General features: G+C 41.2%; 1 protein-coding gene across 1 annotated transcript in view; it reads right to left on the minus strand.

Annotated features, from left to right (window-relative positions):
* Window positions 1–14,377, minus strand: part of LOC119480017 (corticotropin-releasing factor receptor 1-like) — a 77,168-nt gene that overhangs the window by 8,125 nt on the left and 54,666 nt on the right. The window contains exons 7-10 of the mRNA XM_037756078.1: window positions 7,203–7,323; window positions 5,055–5,208; window positions 3,431–3,491; window positions 1,609–1,681 (exon numbers count right to left, since the gene is read on the minus strand). Coding sequence (XP_037612006.1) covers window positions 1,609–1,681; window positions 3,431–3,491; window positions 5,055–5,208; window positions 7,203–7,323 — 409 coding nt within the window. The remainder of the gene's footprint in view (window positions 1–1,608; window positions 1,682–3,430; window positions 3,492–5,054; window positions 5,209–7,202; window positions 7,324–14,377) is intronic.

Genomic DNA, 14,377 nt, shown 5'->3' on the forward strand with positions numbered 1-14,377 from the left:
ACTGAGATTTGCAGAAACGTAGCCGACCACAGTATGAGGCGGCGTCCGGCGCTGCCTGGCATCCTTTTCTCTTCAGCGATAGGCGACTGACTTAGCCGGTCTGGATCAGTGTGGTTAAGTCCATGTGGTGACGCGGCCGGCGTACATCCATCCACAGCTTGTGCTTATACAACTAAGGTTAAAATATTGTAACCTTCGTTTTTACTATTTTCTACCAGATTGAGACATTTTGCTCTGTGGAGAAAATGCATGCTGTTTTCCTGGTGTCCACTACGGGCATCACTGCTGTATTATGGAGCACTGCAGTGTTTGATGCAATGCATCACAATCAAAGTTGTTGCCAATTATTTACATATCCTACACTGTGGAAAAAAATCCCTCTAGCATTTAGTATACAGAAAATAATGAAAACACTTTTTAGGGATGCACCGATACCGATACCGATACCAGTATCGGGTATCGGGTCCGATACTCTGCTCATGTACTCGTACTCGCAAAACTGCTCCGATACAACGGCACCGATACCACTTTACGGCAGCGTGACGTTAACCTCCGGTCACCATCTTTCGGGTCCTATCGCACACGCTCACGCTCCACCTCCCGGACGGTGCGGGCAAGACGCGCGTTAGACTCCTTGGTCCGTGTTTTAAGACGGGTCGTGTGGGTTGCAGACATCGCCGCAGGCCCCTGGAGCCTTTTACGCGGGCCGAGCCCCGCCCGGGGTGCACGACGCGGCTGGGGTGCACTAAGGACAGTCCGCCCCGGTGACACTTTAGCCACAGCCCCGTGAAGCACCTTCACCCCGAGCCTTTCCAAGCTGACCTAGAGCCGGTCGTGGCGCACCGCCTCGTATGCGGGACTCCCCAGCCTGCCGTGTGTCGCTCACACCCTCCAGCTGGCTGTTAACGAGGGTCTTTGGCACAGAGAAGTACTCGTATCGGTACTCGGTATCGGCGAGTACCCAAATGTAAGTACTTGTACTCGTACTCGGGTCTGAAAAAAGGGGTATCGGTGCATCCCTACTTGTTTAGGACTCGAAACTCAAAGTTTGGGACTTTGGAACTTTGTCTGCAAAGACTTGAGACTTACTTGTGACTTGCAAAACAATAACTCGGTCCCACCTCTGCTATTATGGCAGTTTTTTGACATAGACATTTATGTCCTATAAGGAGGACATCAGAGCATATTTTTTAAAGGATTAAGATGTTATATTTCTGTAATTTAAAGCTTAGCTACAGAGACCAAACGGATTCACAACAGTTAACATCTGATGAAATAATAAAATCAAAGCATGGAAAAGGTTCCCTCGGGGTATGGAAATTACCGAGTGTTAAGAGATAATTCCTCATAAACAGGACTGAACAAATCCTTGGATTTCATCTTTGTTTTCCGAGAGGATTCCCATATGCTGCAGAGATTTCAACGCCACGCTCGACAGGTAGCGAGTCAGAACTTCACATTCATCATCTCTAACGTGAAGAATGCGGTGCGGTTTCCAACATTTCACGCCTGTCAGGCGTTTTAGAGACGTAATAAAGACTAATTGTTTCAGTGAGTTATGTAAAAATGCGGCAACTGCAGGATAAAAAGTAGAAAAGAGACTCTTACCACTAAGACAAGAATCATGGGACCTTGGTAGATGTAGTCTGTGTAAACACCAGCGCGCTTCCCAAACCAGCACCTGGAATCAAAACAGAAGTCACAGGTAGAGGTGTTTATATTGTTATATTGTTTATATAAGAATTCACCTCCGAGTTCAGCACGTGTTGGAATTATATCAATTTGTTCAGGAGTTTAAACAGTCAATCATTTACCCAAAATATGGATTATAGAGGACAATTCTGATCAAAATTTAACCTTATTTTCCTAAAACAAATGGAGACTATTTCAAATAAATATGATCTTGTTTCAATAATTTTATATACCAAGAAGAATAAGATGGAAAAGGAATGTTTATTTTAGATAACACATGTTGAAATGTGAAATAAAATAATACAAAAATAACATAATGACATGTTTTACTGCACTGGTTGATTTGTTCACTTGGGAGTAAATAAGAGGATTAGTCTGATTCTGTATTTTTCAACAAATTCCACGAAAAGACCAAAAGCCGTCTCTCAACACTTCCTGACGTCCCTCCCCTGTCTGTGACACTCAGCCCCGAGCACGTCGGCTCCTACTGAAGCATAAAGCTTTACAAATAGGTCACAATTATAAAGTTTCATTTGTAAAAAAAAAAAAAAAGGCTCAGTAATTTCATAAAACAGCTGCTCACTGTAGTTTTTATCAAACAAACAGGAGGAAATTGTGCATTTGTTGGGAACTGTTTTCATAATCCACATTTGGTGCTCTATGCTCTCTTCAAAGCCACCAGACTCCGTTGACAAAAATCGATCGAGGCAGCTAGGGACCGGCTCTAGGTCGGCTTGGAAATGCTCGGGGTGAAGGTGGCTCGCGGCTGCATCTTTACAGCGCTCCCCGCCCGGACCTCGCCGCACCGTGAAGGGGCTCCCTGCTCCCGGTGCGACTGTCGACAGGGGCAGACTGTCCTCACTGCGCCCCAACAGTGTCGTGCCGCGGCCCACGTAAAAGGCACCAGGGGTCTGTGGCGTTGTCGGCAACCCAACCGACCCATTTTGAAACACGGACCAAGGAGTCTAACGTAAGCGCGAGTCAGAGGGTGCAAGCAAAACCCCGTGGCGCAATGAAAGTGAGGACCGGCGTCTTGCCTGCACCGTCGGGGAGGTGGAGCGTGAGGACCCGAAAGATGGTGACGAGAGGTCAACGTCGTGCTGCTGTAAAGTGGTATCGGTGCCGTTGTATCGGAGCCGTTTTGCGAGTACAAGTACATGAGCACAGTATCGGACCCGATACCCGATACTGGTTTAGGTATCGATGCATTCCTAGAGGCAGCAGTAGACCAACAACTCCTGAGTTCTGCGACGTAAAATTACTGTTTTTGTCAATGGAGTCTGGTGGCTTTGAAGAGAGCATAGACAACGGCTTCAGTTCCCTGGAGTATGATCCAAAGGCCAATGTGGCATCTATACATATATATCTATGGTGCCGACCACTATCTACTGCAATGCACTGATTATGGTATCTCATACAACCCTACTTCAAAACATGCAAACTATCCCTTTAAGGACTTAAACTGGATGTTTTTCAGTGCACACAAAGCTGAATCAATTTTCACCTGTGTGCTAAGCGACCACTCTATATCAATCAAGCACTAAGCACTCACCATCAAAGTGAAAATGGCCACAGGGGTAACGTGTAATTAAGAAAATTGTGCAATGCAAATGTGATTACAGCAGGTTATTAATAGACATTCATCTCCTTAATGCAATACTGCCCTTCCTCGTCCTTTCTGTCAGCGGGTTCAGCTTCTCTGAATATCTAAAGGGAGTCACAACAAAAAAGGGCTTACTTCTCATTGTCGTAGTACAGCTTCCCAATCGCCCATGCCACAATTATAGGGAATGGTATACCTGTGAGGGGAAAAAGAGAGAGACAAATGACAGATTCTTCTTTCATCTTTCTCTGCTATTCAGATCACAAAATATCCCTCTTGGGGATTTCACGCTGCAATATGAAATCCTTGTCTTTTTTCACCAGCGCCTGCCAAGCTCTGTCAAAACCTATTGTTGCTTGTGTGCTGTGATCCACCGATGCAAGCCGAGACATGTCACCATCTGAATGTGTCTTTGTGAATGAATGAAAAGCCGGACTCTGGTTGATGATAATGCAGAGTGATCGTCTGATTTACTGACTTATAGGAGGTATAATAGAGCAGATAAGTAGCCATTACTTGACCATGAAGACCTTGCCAACCGACACGTCACACATGTACGTCTCACGTCTCTGGAACTTTCCACTTCATTAGCGATATACCGTCATCAGTGTCAACCTCAGATTGGTTGAAAAAAATGTAATTTGTCTTGTTGTTTTTCATCTCCTATCCATAACCCTCTGCTTTAATAATATGTCTGCTCCTTGAGCCTGAGTTAAAGCGAAGCGGAGCAAATAAAATTTGATCTTATTTATGTTTTCACGGGCCTTTGCTGAAATGTGCTGCCATCATCCCCCCTTCACACGGAGGCTTCACGCTGCCCCGGGGGAAATGTAATCCAGATGGCACAATGCACCTAATCTCAGCAGCACATAGTTTAGTTTGACAGTGTGAAACGGGGTGTTAGTGAACTCCACACCAATACGTTTCCCAGCTGCCACACCAAATCCTGGTATCTCCATCAAGTCAACTGCTCCCATTGTTGGGAAATGAGTGTCTGACCTTCAGTTTGTTCTACTGAAGCGAAATGTACCCAAAACGGACTGGAGTTAAACAAGTAGTTCAACATTTCAGGAAATACAATACTTGCTTTCTTGCTGAGTTGTTGTAAAAAGGGACAAAATCATGTTTTTATGGGGGAGTTATGAGCCAGGCCAGCTGTTTCCCCCTGCTTCCAGTCTTTATGCTAAGCAACATTTTGTTCCTTTTACATTTCTGTTAGTGTACAGATTACACAAACAACATACAGCATGTTGATTATTGAGCTTTAGAGGTGTTGGAAGATGTTTTTTTGAACTTTGAACAGAGCAAGGCTAGCTGTTTCCCCCTGCTTCCAGTCTTTATGCTAAGCTAAGCTAAACGCCTCCCGCCTCTAGCTTCACACTCACAGACATGAGAGCGGTATCGATATTCTCATCAAGTGAAATGCTCCAAATTGAGATCAATTCAGACTCCAAATGCTCTACATTTGAGACTGAATTTACCCAAACTGACTGGAGTTATTAAATGTTAGACATTTTGGGACATACACTTATCTTGCTGAGAGTTTGATCAATCAATCAAGTTTATGTATATAGCAAATTTCATACAACTAAGGTAGAGTCATTGCGCTTCATGATGAGAAGATTGATACCACTCTCATGTCTGAGAGTGGTATCAATCTTCTCGGCAAATAAGTGTATTTCCCAAAATGTCTTACTATCCTTTTAAGGTTTTCATACAGCTGCAGTGATGTTAATTGTGTAGGAGTAAGAATACGTACACCAGCCGATGCAGATGAACATCCACTTGCGCAGCTTGTCGGTGGAGTAGGTGAGGACGATGGCGGTGTGGAGGTAGCAGCCCTCGCCGAACATCCAGAAGAAGTTGGTGGAGTGGAAATAGTTGAAGGAGGCGGTGACGAGGCGGCACCAAGCCTACAAAACGAATTATTCTGTTAAACATTTAACAGTTTCTCAAAAATATTAAATTCTATCCTACTGTCAAAGATGTTTTAAAGCATACCACACGTTCTTCAAGTTACATTATCATTATTCATCAGGAAGTTGTTCCTTGTTGGTATGTCAAAGGACGCTAGATTTGAGATTTGAAAGTTTTTACTGTAATGCAAGAAATATGCTCTTTGTCATGACTTCCATGTTTCCATCAAATAACTTCAAAGATCTGAACACAAATGTGAGATTTTAAATCCGTTCAATAGAGTGAACAGCCTTGGAGAATCAAGGACGAGGTGTATTCAAACTCTTCTGGTGGCTCACGGTAACCCAACACCTCACTAAATAAGCCTTACATCACTTTCTTTTTGCTTTAATTTGACACCTTATTATCTGAAGCTCATGAATGCAGCCGCTGACTCTTGAAAGTCAAGTCGCTGGGCCGCCCTTGAAGACACCTACAAGGAAGAATCCTTCAAGCTAAACTAGTTGAAATTCAAATACATTTTGTGGAAAGGAAGGAAGCGAACAGCTCTTTCATTAAAGGATGATCCTTTTTAGCCTGAGGTATATATGCAGGATGTCATGAAGTATTTAAAGGATAAGGCTGGTGATACTTACTGCCAATAAATCTAATGAAAATACCAAAACAAACAACGTGTTTCAGTTTCATTTTTGAAAAACAGCGGTGAGCTGCAGGCCCTACTACCTTCCTCGTGAGTTTACCAACGTCACTGTTGTAGTGGCATCTATTCCACCGTCTGCTAACGTCAGACTGGGTCACTACAGACATAAAGACTGCTAATAACAATAAGAAGTGGTGACAAAGAAAAGGATCAGATCTGCACAGACAGAACTGAAGCAGGCTCTAAAGCAGGAGAAGAGGATTTATAAAGGAAGGTAGAAAGCAAACTACAGGAGTGTGATACAAAAGAGCTTTAAGTCGATAAGTGGCTGCAGCGCTGCCAGCTCTGTCCTGCATGAAGGTGCTTTTAGTTCCGATGAGGCTAATCACTTCTTTGCCTGATTTGATACCAGAACCAATGACCTCCCAGCAGAGCAGGAGTCAGCACATTCTCCCTCTCCTGGAGGGGGTTGGATGCTATTCCTACTGCTGCCCCCTATAAACCATTACACTTGATGAGGTCTGCACTCAGCTAAGAAGGCTTAATGTTAATAAAGCACCCGGTCCTTCCATGTGCTCTTAAAGTGTATGCAGACCAGCTATGCAAGGTGCTTCACCATATGTTGTCTTTATCTATCCCAGTTAACTGATAACCGACCCTCGTTAACCAATTATTAACCGTTAACCGACAAGATTTGTGCCTCGCATGCATCGGTGTGCCAGCTGCAGTGTATGAGCACAACAGACAACTGAGTCCCCAGTTCACCGTACAGGAGCGTATGCTGCGTTCACTGTCCCCAGTTCACCGTACAGAAGCGTATGCTGCGTTCACTGTCTCCAGTTCACCCGTATGGAAGCGTATGCTGCGTTCACTGTCTCCAGTTCACCCGTACGGGAGCGTATGCTGCATTCACTGTCTCCAGTTCACCCATACAGGAGCGTATGCTGCGTTCACTGTCTCCAGTTCACCTGTACGGAAGCGTTAATTTAGCAGGCGGCCACTTTCCCAGTAAAAGTCTCCACCGCACATTTAGTTTAGTTTAGCAGGTTGTCCGCTGTGTGTCTGCCCGGCGTAACGACACTCTGTCTGCCCGGATTAACGATAGCGATTGTCCTACAAACCGGTCACCGGTCAATAAACGTGGATGGCTTCAACGTTGGACGGCTGTGTGTCTGGCTTCTCCAGGCGAGCTTTCGCTGCAGAGCCGCAGGTTTCCACACGGCGCCGCTGCCCTGTGCACACCGGCTGCGACCGGACTATCACCAGACTTATCCTTTAACTTAAAACTAAAGTTTCCTAGAGTGCCTCTTGTTGCATATATCAAAGATCAACAGACGAAGCGATACGTACCACGTTACTTTCGTGAACCTCGGGACTCATGGTCATTTGGACGATGAACCAGGTGGCGTTCCTCAGGATGAAGGCGGTGATGAGGTTCCAGTGGATGATGTTTCTCAGGCAGCGGATGCTCCTGTGAGACAAACAGAGCAGAATAAAGAAATTAGAGGTCTTGGTAGGTGTATTTTTGAACTTTGGACAGAGCCAGTCTTTATGCTAAACTAAGCTAATCCTGGCTCTAATGCATAGACTGTATATAAGAAGTAGACGTAGTCACCGCGACGTCACCCACTGGTTTGTGGCCTACGGTTTTGAAGCCTTGAGTTTGACATTTTGGCTGTTGCGATCTTGGTTTTTTGGAACCAGAAGTGACACAAGAGGATGGAGCTGAGTACAACCGAACGCTGAATAAGATATTTTTAGGCGACCAAATCGTTCTAATTAACTTTCATGAAGTGAAAACACACTGTGAAAGAGTTAAAGCTCTAAGACGAAAACAGAGACAACTCCCAGACCGGACAACGCCGTGGTAGCAACCTGTCAATCCCAAGGTAGCCCCGCCCTAAAGCATCCCCTGCTTTATGGTCTATCTGACTCTAAATGGGACCATAATTTACTAAATGAACATCATGCTGTATTGAAGAAGACTTGAAACTAGTGATTGAGACCATAAACTCATGTTTACAATGTTTACTGAGGTAATAAATCAAGTGAGAAGTAGGCTCATTTTCTCATAGACTTCTATACAATCAGACTTCTTTGTGCAACCAGAGGAGTCGCCCCCTGCTGGCTGTTAGAGAGATTGCAGGTTTAAGGCACTTCAGCAGGTCGCCCGCTGCTCTAACATCATACTCTCATGAGAGACCAAACTGGCGGGACATACCTGAATTAAACATGTCTTCCTATTGAGTCTATTTTAAACCAGCTCAGAGTATTTAGCTATTCTTGCATGAGGATATAACCCTTAAAGTATTCTCTGAAAACAAGAAAACGACGATGATGAATATGAATAATGAAGAGATGTAGCCTCGAAGTACCATTTCCCATCACTCCCCGTTTCCCCTCACCCCACTGATATAACATGAACTAACATTTCATTCCCACTCTTGTTTGTGTCATGCCCCGAATGTCTGATGTTTCTTTAATGCTGTAAATAAACCGACCTCAGGATACAATTAAAAAATCTGCCTCAGAGTGAGTGGGTTGAAAATAGAAGCACACACACAAGCGAGCGGACAGAACAAACCAACCCCGGTCACAGTAGTGACGGCCTCGCCCGCCGTCACCAGCTGACGGCATCATCAGCCCGGCGAAGGCCGACCGTGAACACATGATTTATTTTTTAGCATGCATCAATTGTTAATAGGTGTCACTTGCACTGTGCTTTGTGCTGACTGAGTAGAAGTGCATGAGAGCGAGATTATTCCAGTGGCTTTGCATTGTACTTTTTATTAACCTCTTACAGAAAATAGCCTAATTAACACAATAACATGCTGCAGTGGTGAATAATTCTAATATAATTACACAGGAGTAAAAGAAAAGCAGCCTTAAGGATTGAAAAACACGTAAAGTTATGTATTCTAAATCTTATTGTTTCACAAATAAGCAGCTAATTCCCCCCCCCACTATATCACAATGTTACTGGAGCTGCCGTTAGTATCACAAAGGCAGCGACTGCCGAGCCACAAGCACTTTTCTTCCTCTTCAAACAGTCGTATTCATTACGCCGTGTGACCTCACTTCCTCTGGCGTCCTGCCACTGGGGTCAGCTCGGCCTGATGGGTAATAATTAAGAGGAAACACTCCTGCAGACACGTCTTTATCAAAGACACAGAAATAAATAAATAAATAACATTTGTTCTTATTCTGCGTTAATTAATCTGCTGTTTCTTGTTCTAGTATACACTATAGTATATTATTTATATCACTAAATAATAATTATGGCTGTCAAATGATTAAAGTATTTAATCACGATTAATTGCATGATTGTCCGTAGTTAATCGTGATTAATCGCAAATTAATCACACATTTTTTATCTGTTCAAAATGTACCTTAAAGGGAGATTTGTCAAGTATTTAATACTCTTATCAACATGGGAGTGAGTGAAAAACAAAGTATTCAAAAACAAGGGAGGAGAAAAATGTTAATAATAATTAAAAAATAAGAATATATAAAAATAAAAATATATAATAAAATATAAAAATAAAAAACAAAATAATAGGAGTAATAATAATAAAATAATAATAAATAAATAAATTAGGGGCTTTCAATCAATTAAAATATTTAATCATGTACACGCAATCAGCACATGTTTTTATCTGTTCAAAATGTACCTTAAAGGGAGATTTGTCAAGTATTTAATCCTCTTATCAACATGGGAGTGGACAAATATACTTGCTTTATGCAAATGTATGTATATATGTATTATTGGAAATCAATTAACAACACAAAACAATGACAGATATTGTCCAGAAACCCTCACAGGTACTGCATTTAGCATAAAACAATATGCTTCAATCATAACATGGCAAACTGCAGCCCAACAGGCAACAACAGCTGTCAGTGTGTCAGTGTGCTGACTTGACTATGACTCTGGAGGTCAGAGGTCCAGGGACCCCTTTGAAAATGGCCATGACCGTTTTTCCTCGACAAAATTTGTATAGTTATTTAACCTTTGCGACAAGCTAGTATGTTTTTCTAGTTCCATATGATACCTGGATCTTCACTCTAGCTTTAAAACTGAAGGAAATGTTCCTACTGTGACCACACAGGTGTTACTGATTACTCCGGACATGTGCAAGAAAAGAAGACGCTCAATATCTGCAGAGTGCTGACTTTGATCTTTAACGTCGGATGAATGTGTGTCTGACCTCTCCGGTCAAGCTTTTGCTGCGGTGTTTTGTGTTCATCATGGAACACGCTCCATACAAATGTATTTTCATCAACATATCTTGAGGTCACAGGTCAAGGGACCCCTTTGAAAATGGCCATGACAGTTTTTCCTCGCCAAAGTTTAGAGTAAGTTTGGAGCGTATTTATCCTCCTTCACTACAACCTAGTATGACATGGTTGGTACCAATTTGTGTTATTATTGCATAACTTTGACAGTCCTAAATAAAATATTACCTACCCTGTTGCAGCACATTTTATCCGGTACATGGGCATAGAGAAGTACATTTTTTTTATAAGAGGGGGTGATTTTGCGTTCTACCTTTGGTTTTGCATCGGAAAAGAGATGGATTTATCACTTAAATACCCTCGTCCCTAATGGCCTAAATGTTGATTTGGATCTAAAACCCTTTATGTGACCTTGTATTAGAGTCTATCTTCTATAAGTACAGTTGATACCTAGGCATCTTCCCCCTTTCTCGGTCCTTAACCTTTTCTACTTCTATATATGTGTATTAAGCCTGTCGTTTATTACCTCCGCCAAGGACGAAGGCTTAGGAAGGAGGTTATGTGTTCACTGGCGTTGGTTTGTTGGTTTGTCCGTTTGTAGGATTACTCCAAAAGTCTGGGATGGATTTGAATGAGATTTTTTGGAGGGGTGGGGTGTAGCACAATAAACAATCCATTAGATTATGGTGACGATCCGGATCATGATCCAGATTCAGGAATTTTTTTAAAGGTCCCATATTATAAAAAAGTGATATTTTCGTGATTTTTATTATAAAGCAGCTTAAGTCCTCTATAAATACTGTGAAAATATCGAAACGCTCAATCCACAGGGAAATACACACAGCTCGTATTCAGAAACTCTGCATTTGAAACAAGCTGTCAGGATTTCTGCCCATTCGTGATGTCACAAATATACAATATTTAGACCCTTGATACAGTTTTAAACGTAAACATTCTAAATGTGTCCCAGTTTATTGCTGGTTGCAGTGTATGTAAATAACATCAGCTGACAGGAAGTACACATGGACCCAAGCTGTTGCCTAGCAATGCAATTCCGTTGCAATTCCGTCAAAATGCTCTAAAACAGAGCGTTTCAGACAGAGGGTAAATACAGGTATATTCAGGCCGACAGTATGAGGAAAATAAAGTTTTTTTATAACATTACAGCATGTAAACATGTTCTATTAGAAACACAAAATACAAGTATGAACCTGAAAATGAGCACAATATGGGACCTTTAAGGATTCTGATCAGTCTGACATTAAGACCTCTGTGTAGAACACATGCGCAGTGTAACTGATGACAATCGTGCTCGGGCACCTTGGCGGAGGTCTGCGCTCTCCGAGTGCCATTCTAGTTGTTATTTGTTTAGGCTGCACACGTTCTTTTGGTTAACATCGTTTCTGGTAATTATTTTACCTGTTCAGACAAAGAGGGTGAGATAGACTTGGCCATTTTTTGTTGACCGTCAACGTCAGGACTTTAATTTATCCATAACAGTTGTTGCTTGTCATTCTTTTCATTTAATAAACAGTCATCTGGTTTTATGTATAGATTTGTTTTACGCATCACAGTAAAGAGATTAGTACTGAGCCTTTTAGGGGATTTTTGATTGATCACAGTTGCTACACTATAATAGAATTTTTTCTTTATATAAAATATTTTTTGTTTGTTTTTTATATATAAAAACATGTTTTTTTTTTCAATATATTTTTAAATTTTTTTCTCTGAAATATTTTTCTAATATGTTTATTTACTTGAGATATCATGTTTATCCCTTGAGGTCTCATCTTTAGGAACCCAGTTGGAGCCGGAGGTGTTCAGTTTCTTTTCTCTGAAACAGAACCTGTTGGTCTCTGCTGGTGTTGTGTGTCTGTATAAAGCTGCAGCCGAGACACTCAGTCTCTCTGATAGTTACACTTTTTAATGACTGTACAGCCTCAGTTCTTTTATCAAACTGTTTTAAATGCCTTCATGAATCAGGAATGTGCTCCTCCTATAACTGTGGAGCTGTTGGTTGTCCCTCAGTACCCTGAAGAAGACTGTCATATCGAAACGTTGGTAAATCATTCTTTGCTTCGAGAGTGCGACTATTTCTCTCTACGCTTTATACTTTAACATATTATTACATATGTATGTAACATTTATTATACGGTGAGATAAGATAAGACTTTATTGATCTCCGAGGTGTGGATAAAAGGTTAAAAGATAAGAAAGCAGATAAAGAACAATTTAAATTAAATGAATGAAACATCAAATAAGAGATTAAAGACATGAAAGAGATGTGACATTAAAAAGAAGCGATATACTACACAGGGCAGGAATCTCCCGGAGGCCATGAGGGCCGTGGCCGCTGAGCTCTTCAGTTTGGCCTTCTGCCCCTAAAAGAGATTACACGCCCTGCGGCCACAGTGGCCTTTCAAGAAGGAGATAAATGTGAGTGTCTCCTCTGGCTAACAGGCACTGGAGGTGAATATAGATAATCATGAGGAAGAATGGATTCTTTACAGCTAAAACAGCCACAAATCTTTGATCCACGTCGTTCATAACTGGACTTTTAACTGTATTAACGTTGTCTGTAGGCTACAGCACAACAAGGTAAGACATAACAACAATAAACACAATTAAAAGACACAAAAAAGAAAACATTTAACTACGTAAAATGACCAAATCAACCAAAACAGGCAGGCAAAATGCTTGACTTCTGAAGCTAAAAAATACCAATTAATTATTTTGTGATTTTTTTTTAATTTAATACATAGTTATACTATGTATTTAAAATCAAATCATCCTTAATCCTTAAGTTAAATTCATTATTTTTGTGGACTTAAAATCATTGTTTTTGTTTAAAATTAGGGCTGTCAAGGTTAATGTGATAATAACGCAAATTCCTTTTGACGCCACTAGTGAAGATACTGGTATCATATGAAGCTAAAAAACCTAATAAATCCATCAGTACCAACCATGTCATACTAGCTTGTCGCAAAGGAGGTTAAATAACGCTCCAAACTTACGCTAAATTTTGACGAGGAAAAACTGTCATGGCCATTTTCAAAAGTGTCCCTTGACCTCTGACCTCCAGATGTGTGAATGTAAATGGGTTCTATGGGTACCCACGAGTCTCCCCTTTACAGACATGCCCACTTTATGATAATCACATGCAGTTTGGGGCAAGTCATAGTCAAGTCAGCACACTGACACACTGACAGCTGTTGTTGCCTGTTGGGCTGCAGTTTGCCATGTTATGATTTGAGCATATTGTTTTATGCTAAATGCAGTACCTGTGAGGGTTTCTGGATCAATATCTGTCATTGTTTTGTGTTGTTAATTGATTACCAATAATAAATATATACATACATTTAGCATAAAGCAGCATATTTACCCACTCCCATGTTGATAAGAATATTACACACTTGATAAATCTCCCTTTAAGGTACATTTTGAACAGATACAAAATGTGTGATTAATTTGCGATTAATCGTGATTAAATTAAATTTAAATAAATATAATTTATTTAAATTTATTAAATTAAAAAATGAATTAAATATTTTAATGGATGGGCAGACCTAATATTAATATTAATTTATAAGCACAATTATTCATTATCATTCATACTTATAGCTATATACCTATAAATTACATTTAGTTCACACATCATGGCTGGACAAATAATTCACCTACTGTATAGTCTATAGTATTATAATGTATATATTGTATATAGCTATAGTATTATTTATTATTTTATTTTTATTTATTTATGTTTTTTTTATGTTTTTTTGCTGTAATGTGTGGATTCTCCCCTCAGGTGTGAATAAAGTTTTATCTTTCATAAATGGATGTATATCGCTGTTTGTCCGCCTGTAAAACGTTGTGATGACTCATTCTGCCCCCCCGCCGTCACCCCCCTCCCGCCATATAACCAGGCTTCGTTAGCCTGAGTGTGGCGGTAGCTGCTGCTGCTGCTGCTGCTGCTGCAGCGATATCACGGGTCAGAGGTGTGCGTTTGAATATCCGCCGGCATAAACCTTGTTTACATTTCTAAAAGAGCTCTAATTTATTAATGTCTTCCTCTTCCTGGTCTAACAACACGCGGCGAGGAAGGTGAGGGTGAAGGTGAACAGCTTGCCCTCCTGTTCTCTGAATCAGATCCCTGAACAGCCAATTTCCTTTTTGAAGTTCCACTCTGACTGCAGATGGAGCTGCTAGAGAGAGGAGGTAACTCCAGCCTCCAGCTTCCAGCAGAGTACAGAGTCATTTAGTTTCATGCATATTAAGTGTGAGCTGACTGA

This window comes from Sebastes umbrosus, chromosome 20 (genome assembly GCF_015220745.1).
Source record: "Sebastes umbrosus isolate fSebUmb1 chromosome 20, fSebUmb1.pri, whole genome shotgun sequence".
Classification (NCBI taxonomy): domain Eukaryota; kingdom Metazoa; phylum Chordata; class Actinopteri; order Perciformes; family Sebastidae; genus Sebastes; species Sebastes umbrosus.